This window comes from Pantherophis guttatus, chromosome 3 (genome assembly GCF_059756535.1).
Source record: "Pantherophis guttatus breed Tessera chromosome 3, ASM5975653v1, whole genome shotgun sequence".
In the NCBI taxonomy this organism is placed as follows: Eukaryota; Metazoa; Chordata; class Lepidosauria; order Squamata; family Colubridae; genus Pantherophis; species Pantherophis guttatus.
This window is the reverse complement of record NC_142065.1, coordinates 58,689,401-58,702,918: the sequence shown is the minus strand read 5'-3', so window position 1 is coordinate 58,702,918 and position 13,518 is coordinate 58,689,401. Positions and strand designations below refer to the sequence as shown.

The 13,518-nt window shown below is 40.3% G+C and overlaps 1 protein-coding gene across 30 annotated transcripts in view; it reads right to left on the bottom strand.

Annotated features, from left to right (window-relative positions):
* MAST2 (microtubule associated serine/threonine kinase 2) overlaps positions 1-13,518 on the bottom strand; it is a 175,754-nt gene that overhangs the window by 100,903 nt on the left and 61,333 nt on the right. For all 30 annotated transcript variants that reach the window (XM_034414978.3, XM_034414981.3, XM_034414979.3 and 27 more), the window contains one exon: positions 5,044-5,075. In XM_034414978.3, coding sequence (XP_034270869.1) covers positions 5,044-5,075 — 32 coding nt within the window. The remainder of the gene's footprint in view (positions 1-5,043; positions 5,076-13,518) is intronic.

Sequence of the window (13,518 nt, the reverse complement as noted above, 5' to 3'; positions counted from 1 at the left end):
CGCCGGTTTAGGCGCTGTAAATAAGGCCTCGTGTTGTTGAGAGGAACCGGGCTGATCCACCTGGGGGGCCGGGTCTGCCATATTTGTGGCCAACTTCGCCTTGTGCAGGAGCGACTTGAATAACGAGGGCCTAAAAAGGCCAGAAAAGGCTGGCTTTTCGGGTGGCATATCTGTATCATCGGATAGTTCCATATCCGATGGGTCAACCTCACCTTCCTCCGGGGACGACTCCTCACCTTGTCCGTAGTCCGACGGAGGACCGGACCCCAGGATCCTTGGTTGGTACTGGATATGGACCGGTTGTGCGCCCCGGGCCAGAGGCGGAGGAGGAGGGTACCGCGGTTGAGTCCAAGCCCCATATGGTACTGCCTGCTGAGAAGTAGCTGCCAGGGTCCGGGAAACGGTGTCGGATATGACCTGGTGAATGTCATACTGGAAGGGTGGGTGGACCGACTCCGATGCACGCAATCCCGCAGCCGTGGGAGTGAAAGTTGCCTCCGGCTGTGGCCGTCGCGAGAGGAAGGCGCTGCGCGAGAGGTCCACTGGTTCCATGCAGTGAGTCGGCATCGTCTCAGTGAAGACTTCCATGGCTGGTGATGGCTGTGACAACCGTAGAGGTGGTTGCGCCACTTGATGGATGGGTTGGGCGGTAACTTCAGCCACAGGTGAGAGTGGGGCTGGTGGCAGCGAGAATGCAGCCTGGGTTGTCTGGCTGCGCGCCTTCTCAAATTGACGCTCCAAGGCCTTGTGCCTTCTGGAGGCATCCTTGTCCGCTGCTGATGACCGTTTGGTCTTTTTAGGGAGTGGAGCAGCAGACGAAGATGAATGTGCTGAGCGATGTCGTGACCTTTTGCGTTGCTTGGTCTGGTTGCGAAGGCGCTCTGGGGAGCTGTTGTCCTCCAGTTCAGACGAGAGATCTCGTTCCGCCATGACTTTAGATTTTTTTACTCTATTAATATTGTTATTAATATCTTTTTTTTTTTTTTTTTTTTTGAGGATGAAGATGAATGTCAGGTAAGTATCTTATATTTAATTGTTATGTCGATAGGTATCAATATAACTATTTACAGAATTTCTTTTTTTTTTTTTTTTTTTTTTTTTTTAAAACAGGAGACAACTGATGAATAACAGTGGAGAATGATCAGAGCCAAAGACTGGCAGGTAAGTTCAGGAGGGGTGGGTTGAGGATTAGGGAGAAAAAAACTAGCCAATTGCTCCACAGAGACAAGCTAGTTAAGTTCAGCAATGCCAGAAGAGAAGAGGCTTGTCCTCTACGAGTTAACTGCGCCTGCGCGGAAGCGGTTGCTAGGCAGAATCCACAACCGTTACAGTCACAGTCCTTTAAGATCTGGGAATGGCGCTAGGCAAGGCTGCAGGCCAAGGCAAACAATGGAGACAGGAAGAGTTCTCCAATAAATCCACCTTGAGGGGCATTCAAACTAGCCGGCAAGGAAGTCCGATCTGACCGGGAGGCTTGTGGGGGAAGCTGTCAATCAGCGCGAGCTGTCAGTGAGAGTAGCTCCCAGCGCTGAGGCGGTTAAAAATGGCGCGTAATCTGAAACAGTTCAAGCGCCGCCTCCAACAAGCCCCAGTGGAGAAGGAAAGCAGCCGAGACGCCCGGGAGTTCAATGAAGGCTCAAAAGCGCTTTCCGGGCTAGGCAGCGGCAGGAGAGCGCTCCGGGAGTCCAGGGACGCTTGAGGGGCGCTCCGGCGCTCGAGGGGCGCTCCGATGGCTTAATGGAGCGTGGGGGGGGGGTCGCTGATGCCTCTTCGGTAAAACAGCGTGTGATCGCTCATAAGAGATCCCGACGCTAGAAACAGTCTCGCAACGAAGAGGAGAGAGAGAGAGAGACGCCGCTGAGAGCAGGGCGTCAATCTCCAGCCGCCAAATTCAAACAGTTCAAAAACGGCGAGGGCGGCAATGCCGGCAGACCGGAAAGCCTACCCAAACGCCTGCGGCTATTCAGCGATGTTGAGGAGCAGATAATTAGCCGGCCTCAGAGAGATAAAATAGTCTTGACTGCCTGCCTGAGGGAGCAGGCAGACTCACCCCCTGCAGTAAATAACGAAGACCAGGGAACTGAAGACTAAAGTGGAAAAATACTTGAAGAATCCAAAGCTTCTGGAACAGGTTTTAGTAGGATAACAGAGAAATTTTCAGACAGTGTCACAGGCTCAACTGAGTGAACTAAACTGGGACTCTGTTGAGCAAGTGGGCGTGTCTGAAGAGAAATCTCTTAAAGGAACACACTCAGTGTAGGCTATCAACTACTGAACAACCCGAAGCTTTGGATTCTCCAAGCTGCGCGTTGGAGAATTGGAGAAATCAGTGATGCTAGGAATGGTTAGTGGAACAAGAAGAAGGGGCAAGCAAGGAGCTGGTCTGATAACAATAAAAACTGATACAAAGATGAATATCCAACAACTGAAAGAAGTTGTGCTTGACAGGGTAGTTTGGAGACCACTTGCCTATAGTCGCCAAAAATTGAAGACGTTTGAACTGTTGAAACAACAACATTTAGAAAAGTTGAGAGAGAAAGAATGAAAATCAGCATTTGTTTGTTTGTTTAACAGGCTACCCCCAATCTATCATAATTCTGGGTGACTTTCAACATAAAACAATAAAAGCTCCAAAGTATATAACCTAGAAAACAAAGTTGAGAGAAACAATGTCAATGTAATCAAAACACCATATAGGGAGTCCATTTTACCCCAAGGGTCAGAGAACAGCCAGGCCTCTGAGGGCTTATTTAAATAAGGTCAAGTCATACAACTATCAGGAAGAAGGTGATTTAGAGGCCTATCAACAATTCACCCATTTCTCAGTAAGTAAAACCAAGGCTTCGTACCAAGGAAACAATCTGTCACAGAGAAAATAAAAGAGATTAAGAGCAAAGCAATTAATCTGAAAGGCATTAGCCTCAACTAAATTTGAAAATCATCACTTTTGCTAAGGGAAAAAGATAGAACTGAAGACAAGGAATAAAACAGAAGATGGAAACATCACAGAACCGCAAAACAAATTAATAAAAAACCTCATGCAGGAAGATATAATAGCAGCAAACTGTATCCAAATGAACAATTTCTTGGCTGTACAATTTAGGAAGACTTGCAGGAAACATGGTTTCTTATATTTCTTTCATTTATTCACCTAGAAAGCTATTTTTCCATTTACAATCCACTTACCATTTTGAAAGCACTAATATTAAAAAAAAGAATGTTAAGTAACCATAACTAATACGCAGCATGAACTAAGAATAGTTTCTGAATATTTTTTTCCCTGTTAAATATATATATTTTATCACAATCCCAATGAGATTTTTGAAAAAAAAAAAGTGATGAAGCACTTTCACATTTGAACATAAATGAGTATTTAAAATTATATCCCTGAGCATGCGGATATCTCATGAGTTTAAACTTCAATTACTGAAACATTTAGGCAAAACTTCCAGATAGGAAAATAGATGGAAATATGACTATGAGCTTCTCATAGTCATTTGAGCCTATTTCGCTCTCCTCTAAGCCTATTTCGTTCTCCTCTAAGTTGCAACTGTTTGCCTTTTACTAGCACAATGAATATTTCTGCCATTTTGCTCTATACGAATCTGATGTCTTTTCTCTTGTCAGCTTGGAATTTTCAGACTAAACCAGTATCCATCAGGGAAAAACTGACAGTCACTACAATTACCCATGTATACTCACTTCTGAACCACCTTCTGTTTACTTAAAATACACCTAACAACCAGTTTGCATTATGTAATTCGGAGGGGGGGGGAAATAGTACATATCAATGCAAGAGGTAACTTGATATTTGTATAATATTTGTCTAACTCTTCAGATAGCAAATTTCTTACCAGAATTTATAGTATGTCAAACCTCTAGTTTCATATCATGTTCCAATCTTTGTACCCAAATCATATAATATATCCATTACCATCCCAGCCAGTGGTAAAATCCAAATTTTTTTACTACTGGTTTTGTGGGCGTGTCTTGGTGGGCATGGTGTGGCGTGGCTTGGTGGGCATGGCAGGGGAAATATACTGCAAAATCCCCATTCCCTTCCCACTCGTGGGGGAAGGATATTGCAAAATCTTCATTCCCACCACACTCTGGGGCCAGCCAAAGGTGGTCTTTGCTGGTTCTCCAAACTACTCAAAATTTCCACTACCGATTCTCCGAACTGCTCAAAGTTTCCGCTACTGGTTCTCCAGAACCTGCCAGAACCTGCTGGATTTCACCCCGATCCCAGCCCACATCTCTAAGTATATTGAATTGTCCTAAAAAAGAAAACAAGCTAATACTATTAAAGCTGTTAAAGGTGACACTATTAAAATTGCTAATAAAATACAAAATCCTACAGAATGGCTAGGAAAGACTGAGTAGATAAGGACATGCAGGAGTTAGACAAAATAGTACCATGTGAATAGAATGGTGCAGAAAAAAATTGTATAGGAATAAAGAGATTGCAATCAAAGCCTCAGTTCCTCAATTCTATGGCTCAAATGCCTTGACATACTTATAGCATCAATATTGCTCTTAACCAATATCCTTTTCTCTTAAAAATCCATTAAATTCCAATACAAAAGATAAAATCAGTATTCAGATCATGATTCTCAATTGCCATTCTTATTGCAGGATTAAGCTTAATTCTAGGACTTTCATATAACCCAATTAGAAACAGAATTTTATTTCATTGCTAAGCAACCACAATGACAGATAATCCTTAAATCATGAATCTGCATGAAAGTTTTGTACATTTTATATTCTTTAGTGCATATAAAATGTAAAATATTTTAATTGAGAATCATATAATTTTAGAAGTCTGCATTGTTTCCTTTTCCAATTTATCCATATAAATTGGAAATTTATCCATATTCAACTCCGCAACATCATAAACAGTGGTGGAGAATGATAAATGATAGCATGCAGCAATATTAATTGTATTAACTTGGTTAATCCTGAAAAATAATACAAAGCCACAATACAAATTAAACATTTTGAAAAATATGTCTTAAATCAATAATTTTAAGAAGTTATACTTACAAGCTTCCTCTTCTAGGGAGACTAAGTTCTTTCTATGGAAGAGAGAAAAAAAGACCAATAAGATGATTTAGAGCAGATTATTAAAGTTGCTTGGTGAGTGACTAGCTATTTACAGTGAAATAATAAATAAAAGATAACTATGTCTAAATACAGCATTGTAAAAATGTTAGTTTTTTTTCAAAGCATATATATGACTGCATTACTCTAAATGTAACTCCTGTAAATATTCATTTTATTATAAGTATATATTTTTCAACTGTATAATTTTTGAACTGATTTACAACTTAAAACTGCACAGCAAGATATAAACAAATCATTAAGGCTTTCAGTGGCACTAATTTTAATGAGTTTATTTCTCAAAGCAACTGAATAATTTTTCAGGTTTATGCTTGCTTTAGTAAATAGAGGCATTTATTTTTGCATAAGGTCTGACACAGTTTTTACAAGTCATTTTCATAGCAGGTACAGCCCTAATACAAAATATGGAATTCAGTTTTAGGGATTTTTTTGTTACATTTACATGTAAATATAATATTTCACCACTAGATGGTATGATTATTCTTTTTAGCAGCTGTATAAAAAAAGTGAAAAGATTAACAGTGTTCAAAAAACAAATCTATTCAAGTTTTGAAAGTTTACTATGGAAGAAAAAATTTCATTGTAATTTAATCTTTGAAAAATCTATCAAAATCATTTTAATACCTAATACCTGAGGAGTTTTCCTCTCTTTGGTTAATGTTAACATTTTCCTCAGATTATCATGGTATAATTTATACTTTGAAGTCCAAGGAATCCCATTTGCCATCATCACTAATCTTGGCTAGCAAGAATAATTAAGATCAACCTAGATTGCCAGGAAAAGACGCTGTGTTAAATGGGTTCTCCAAGAATGTCTTTCCTTTCTGGGAATGGTGTAAATCTGATTGTGGAATGATAGCTCCATTGCATGCATTTTCAATCTCCTTCTTGCATTACTCAGTTGGCTTCTCTTCCTCTGCGTATATAAAGCTGCTCCTCTCATAATACTGTGCTCTCTGCCCAGAAGTGTTTTTCAGAGGAACTCTATCAGAGAACATAAGAAGTTTCAACTTCTACCCACAACATTGAGAATATGTTTCTTCCAAAAATAATTTCCACCCAATAAGCTCTTCAGCTGACCAAACAAGCAAGGACAAAAAGCTATTTTGAATCTTCTTTGTACAGATAGTCCCCAGTTTAAGAGCAAGTTTTGTTCCCTGTAACGAAAGAGGGAAATTGAAAATGTATTTCTATGTAAGCTGGAACAGTATTATTGTATAATATTGTATAAACAGTATAATATTGTGTAATGAACTTGAGTCATTGTGTAATTAACTAGAATTTTGCTACAATAGGGTACTAAATTATGTGTTATCCTTAAACCAGGGCATTTTTAACCCAGGGATTTACTGTATACCAGTATTTTCAGTCTTGCTCTAGTGCTAGTCCCACTATTAACTGGCTGCCTTCTCATATTTTCCTTTCCCATGCTAGAAAGAAGAGGACAGACTAACAGACTTGGTTCTCTACAGAATAATTTAAGAAACAACAAAATACTGCATTTTGAAGGAAAACTGCTTCAGAAAGAAAAAATAATCTAAAGTGATTTTTGTGTGTGTGCATAAGAGGGAAACACCATCTCCCCAGTATTGAACATATTGTTTAGCTATGTTGCAGCCTGCCAGAAAAGTAGAGACAGTTGTTAGTTTTCAAAAAAAGAGACTTTCAGAACCATGTTGGATTGACCCATTCAAATTATATTTGACTGTACTTTTATATTATGCATTTCATCCTTATTTCTTGTTATACAACTTACTTTATATAGCACTATAGCAATAGCACTTAGACTTATATAGCGCTTCACAGTGCTTTTCAGCCCTCTCTAAGCGGTTTACAGAGTCAACATATTGCCCCCAACAATCTGGGTCCTCATTTTACCGACCTCAGAAGACTGGAAGGCTGAGTCAACCTTGAACCGGTGAGAATCGAACTGCCGAACTGCTGGAACAACTTACTGTATATCTTTGCATACACATCATTTGATATGTATATTTATATTAATTTACTTTTTAGGTTTTATGTTTGGTTTCCTTGCCCTTTAGCTATAATAAAGTACTGCTTACAGCAATGTTTCTCAACCTCAGCAACTTTAAGATATATCAATGCCAATTTCCCCATTATGGCTTGGGAATTTTGGGATTTGAAGTCCATCCATCTTAAAGTTATGAGTTTGAGGAGCACTGCTCTATAATGTAGTTCCTACGCTTACTGGCAGTGGTTTTCAACTATTTCAAATAATCTCAACCTAATCAAAAGAGCAGAAACTGAACAGGAACCTTTGAATACAATGCAATAATAACCGAATAAGGGCCTTTTAAAACCATATTCCACTGAATATTTTGATGATATCCTGTAATAATATGATAACCCCTTAAATTCAGTTTGAGAACTAAATCAAAATGTATTTATTTCTTATTCAGAATCTGGAATAATATTTTAAGTATCTGTCGAAGCTACAATTGCTCAGAGGCTTTCAGTTTTTGCAGATGAGAGAGTTTTTATCTTGAAATTCTTGCTGATATTGGCTACTAAGTCTCTACAAATGATTAGCCTTTAAATAGCAGGAACAGCAAATTTAAAATGCTGAAAAGATCTTATATCTTCAATATTTTTTTCCATAGCACAGTAATATTCAGAAGTCTCAGCATATTTAGAAAAGGAAAGGCAAACCTCCAGAAACTATTATTTATGATACTGCAGCATGTGGTATGACTAAGAAAAATAGAATTAATTTATTTCTTACATTTCTTAAATATACTGTATGTATGAATAGGAATCAGCAGGAAAATTAGCATGTCAGGGAGGCTAATGAAACATGCAATAGGAAGCCTGAAAGCCATATATTAATGCTATCTAAGTTTATTCATAACTTTACACTTGTCTACAACAATAGTATACATGAAAGAAATAGAAATTTTTCCAAGCTAATAAAATACACTGTCAAATTGTGGCTACTATATTTAACCTAGAATTTACTGGTGCAGTAATTTTATTCAGTAGGGGGAAAATTTGATTAAATATATTAATTATGCTTAATAAGTTCCCTCTCCTAAATCTGGCACACAAATTAGAGGTAAATATCAAGGCACACTATAGATTGTACAAGACAGGTGTACAATCTATTTTTAGCACTTCAGCTGTTAACAGAAAGAATATTACTTTCTTCACTTAAGTCTATATGTCTGCAAGTATGTAACTATGTTATGGTCTAATCTGCACTATTCTAATAAACTTCTTCCTCCCAATGATCATAAAAATTATTTTCCTCTTTGTTACATGTCAGTCATATTCCTTGTCAATAGAGCCTAAGTAATCTGCTCACATCAATTGCCCAGTTTGCCATACATTTCAGTCAGCCCTTCAAAATCAGTCCATGCTTCAAATTTGCAATTGCCCTGAAACTTTTAAGATGGATATATGGTATTCTAAGGGGCCTAGTGGTGCCGACACTCGCCTCCCACTTGGAAGGTTGAGAGTTCAATCCTAGGTAGCAGCAGAAATTTCTCTCCTAGGGTGCGAAGAAAAAAATATCTGCTGCGAACTCCACATGGCATCAGGAAGGGCATCCAGCCAGTAAATGCTCAGCTCGATCCAGTCACCCCGACTCTACCTCAAATTAAAGAATTACAGGGTCGTAAAAATGCAGTTCTATGTAGTTCAACAAGTGAGATGGAAACAATTTTTTAAATCTAAAAATGGAATCACTTTCAATTTCAGCATCCTATGACTGGTTTGCCCTTGAGGTTCTTATTTGGTAAAGCTACCAATACAAAAGATTATTCCCCCAACTCTATTGTAATTAAAAATATAAAACTATAATGAAACGTATCAGACATAGTAAATTGAAGATAATTCCTTTGAAAATCCACATAACAACAGAGGAACTCAGGTAGACTAAAGTCACACACATTTTCATTCTTCTTTGTGTGTAAGAATTCCTAAAAAATCATTAGTGAAACCAGTATTAATATTTTTCAGAAAATTTTAAACAAACATGCATTTGCCTTGAATAAAGGATGATTTCTAAGATTGGCCACACATTATGAGCATAAGAATTCTCAGTGCTGCTACATATATAACCAAATCAGTGGTGAAATCCTCCGCGCGTTGCCACCAGTTTGGTGCCAGCGTGTGCGCGGTGCACGCCAAATGCACACTGCATCTCGAGAGTGGAGCCTTCAGTGCCAAGTCCCTCTTCTGCACCCATAAAAATCATACCCCACCCCACCCCAGTTAAATGCACACAGAGTGATAGGGTTTGTTTTAAACGGATAAAAAGATCTGTGCTGCTCGTTATCAAAATCCGAGTGGAAGTGAGGATCCCCGCTGCCTGGAACTGCTGGAAAATGCGATGCGCGGAGGCCGACAACCTCCAAAGGGTGGGGGCTGATGGGTGGGAGGGGCTACATTCGGTATATAAGAAGCACCCAAATTTTCACCCTCTTTTTTGGGGGGGGAAAGGTGCTTCTTACACTCTGAAAAATATGGTATTTCCTCTTTTTAGCAAAACCATACCCATTGTGAGTCACTGGTTCCTTTAACGACCACCACAGTAACATTCACCTCCAAAAATGGTCGCGAAGAGGTTGTAAAAAAAATGCTTTCAAAAGGCTCTGACGATCCCAGCTGAGTTGCCTGATCGGCAGAGGCTTTTTTTTCTTTTAAAAACCTCTGACGATAGGCAACTCAGCTTGGATTGTCAGAGGCTTTTAAAAGAAAAAAAACCTCTGCCGATCAAGCAACTCAGCTTGGATCATCAGAGGCTTTTAAAAGAAAAAAAACCTCTGCTGATCAGGCAACTCAGCTGGGATCATCAGCTGACAATCCCTTTGACGATCCCAGCTGAGCCGCGCGATCATCAGTCTTTATTGATTTGATTTGATTTGATTTGATTTGATTTGATTTTTATACCGCCCTTCTCTAACGGGACTCAGGGTGGTGAACAGCCGAGATAAAACATAACATATAAAATTTAAAAAACAGTTTAAAAGATATTAAATAATTTCGGCCCACAATTTAAAACAACCCAGTTAAAGCCAATTTCAAATTAAAACCGAAAGGATGGGATCAAGCCAGCCCAGCTAGATGAAATAAATGAGTTTTCAGGGCCAGACGAAAAGTCCGGAGGTCTGGTATCGTGCGTATTTCTGGGGGTAGGTCATTCCAGAGGGCAGGTGCTGCCACAGAGAAGGCTCTCCCCCTGGGGGTTGCCAGCCGACATTGTCTGGCCGATGGCATCCTGAGGAGGCCTTCTCTGTGCGAGCGTACTGGCTGGTGGGAGGCTATTGGCGGCAGAAGGCGGTCTCATAGATACCCCGGCCCTAAGCCATGGAGCGCTTTAAAGGTGGTCACCAACACCTTGAAGCGCACCCGGAAGACCACCGGGAGCCAGTGCAGCTCATGCAGGAGAGGTGTCACATGGGAGCGCCCCGTCATTCCCATAATCCCCCGCGCGGCCGCATTCTGGACCAGCTGGAGCCTCCGGGTACACCCCAAGGGGAGCCCCATGTAGAGAGCATTGCAGTAGTCCAGGCGGGAAGTGACGAGTGCCTGAGTGACCATGCATAGGGAGTCCCGATCCAGAAAGGGACGCAACTGGCGTATCAGGCGAACCTGATAAAAAGCCCCCCTGGCCACGGCCGTCATATGCTCTTCTAAAGACAGCTTTTTTACTTTTAAAAGCATTTTTTCAGCTGAAGAGGTTGTAGAAAAAATGCTTTTAAAAATTAAAAGAAAAAGCCTCTGATGATTGTGCGGCTTAGCTGGGCATGGGGGGGGGCAGGGATTTTTGCTACCGGTTCTCCGAACCACCTGCCTCCATCGCTACCGCATCGGGCGATCCGATCCAAACTGGGAGCATTTCACCCCTGCTTTAATGGGTAGGTTCCATTATGGTCATAAGTCAAGGACTACCTATAATTTAGTCTCTCTTATCGCCATATGATATACCGTATTTTTCAGAATATAAAACACACCTTTTCCCCCCCAAAAAAGAGGGTGAAAATCTGGCTGCGTCTTAGACTCTGAATGTAGCTCACTCAGCTTCTCAAACAGAGGTTTCAAAGACTGAAAAAAGCATCAGAAAAGAAGCTTCAGAAAAGAAGCCCCCAAGCAGAGCTTCAGAGGCTTTTGTTCTGAAGCTCTGTTTCAGAAGTTTCAGAGGCAGAAAAAAAAGCAAAAAAAAAAGCAAGGCACAGAGCTCACAACCAATGAACCGGTTGCTAAAATTCACCTCTGGGAACAGCTGATTCTTATTTTCCTTCCCAAAAACTAAGGTGCATTTTATACTCTGGTACGTCTTATACTCCGAAAAATACGGTAACTAACAACACTGGTTTCTCATTTTTAAAATGCTACAGTATGGTATTCTTCTAAAGAAACAGTTTAATGACTCTGAAACCTGAAGTCTGATAAGGTTAATATTATTATAGTCCATATGAAATTTTGAGAAGTTCTACATATCTCAATTATGACACATATCTATAGCCCTTTACAATTTCATTTTTAAAATATCATTTAATATCTAAGGATATTTCAGCTTCAAATTTGGTAGGATCACAATCTCACAATAACATTTTTCTGCTTTATTCCTGGCTTTAATAAGCAATGACACCAATGGAATACAATGGGTTCCAAAGGGTAATATACTGTGTACCCTTTGCAACCTCTGAAATTCTCTTCAATAGATATCTTTTGCAGATCTAACTATGTAGCAGTTGAATAACAACTGCCAAATATGAATTTTTCAGCTTTGTTTTTCTTAGGAAAATTAAATATCCTGACCTCGTCATTCACGTCTCTTTTGTTCATTAGTTTTCTCAACTAGCTAAAGGAAAAGGCTGAATTTGGTTAAGGTACAAAGATGAGGAGAGAGAATACCTCTTTTGTCAATATTCTCTCTGGTATCAATACTATTGCCTCCACACTTCTTATTTTATCTGTGGAGCAGACATGTGGAAAAAGGTACCTTAATTAATTCTGGATTTGATTTAAATACCTAATGCAGAGATGGCTAACCTTTTTGCCATCGCGTGCCAAAAGTGGGGGTGAGCACGGGGTTGTTGTGTGCACATGTACTCACACCCATAATTCTATGCATCCCACCCCCTCACGCAAGCGTGTGTGACCCCCCCCTCGCGCTCCTTTTGGCACGTAATGGCACGGTGGGCCCGGTAGGCCCATTTTTCACCCTCCCCAGGCTCCCGAGGCTTTCTAGGAGCCTGGGGAGGGTGAAAATGGCCTCCCCCCCCCAGAGGTCCCCCCCGAGGCCGAAAACAGCCTGTTTGCTGACTTGCAGTGGGCCCAGAAGGCCCCAAAATCAGCTGGCCGGCGCGTGCATGTGCGCCGGAACTGAGCTCACATGCCCACCAATATGGCTCCACGTGCCACCTGTGGCACGCGTGCCATAGGTTCGCCATCATGGACCTAATGTCTTCTTTACTTCCTTAACACTGTTCATCATTCGTAGTAAGTTTCCAGTATTATTGAATATGTTCTTTTGATGCATAGATGAATATCTGCTTGCTCAGTCCAACATAATTCAATCTGCTCACGTTTTCTTTATGAATCACTGAAATATCTTGATTAAATTTTGATCATTTTTTTACGTAACCAATTTGAATTCTAGAGTCAATTAATATGCACTTTATCCTCCACTCCCCCACTCTGTTCCCCCAGGGAGAGAAATCTTTTATTTAGGAAAAGTGGGTAAACAACCAGAAGAAGCCAGGAAAAGTAGATGCAGCTGGGAATTAGAGCATTTGTATTCAAATCCTCTACAGTACGTGCACAAACTTTCCCAGACTATGCAGAGCTTTCATTTTTACCAGAAAGCTGAAAGCATCTGCAGCTGATTCCATCTGCAAAAGTTGAAGTCAAGTATAAAATCCAATTCAAATTAATTGCTAATCTGGTCCAAATGTTCTTTGCACAGCAGTTGAACAGTAGTTATACCTCTCCCTCCTCTGTTCAATACAATATCAAAGCTTGGTGAGATCATCCAGATGTTTGACAGAACTCGACCCTTCTCTCATCCCCACTTTATTTCATTTATCATGTTGTACTGCATTTTAGAATTATTTTTCCCCTTTACAAAGAAAATGAAGCTATTAAATGATCTTCAAAGCCAGGTAACACATTAATGAGCAGATTTATTTAGCAAATCTAATGCATACAATCAGTCAAGAACACAAGGCAGACCCAGAAGATGGAGAGACAACATCAAAGACACATACAACAACATCAATTAACAATGGTTGAAGCTACCAGAAGAGCAAGAGCCAGAACTCTGTATCTCCCTTGACACACAAAGATGAATGAGGAGGAGGAGGAGGAGGAGGAGGAGGAGGAGGAGGAGGAGGAGGAGACAAGTTGTTAGCAAAAGAATCAAAGAAACCA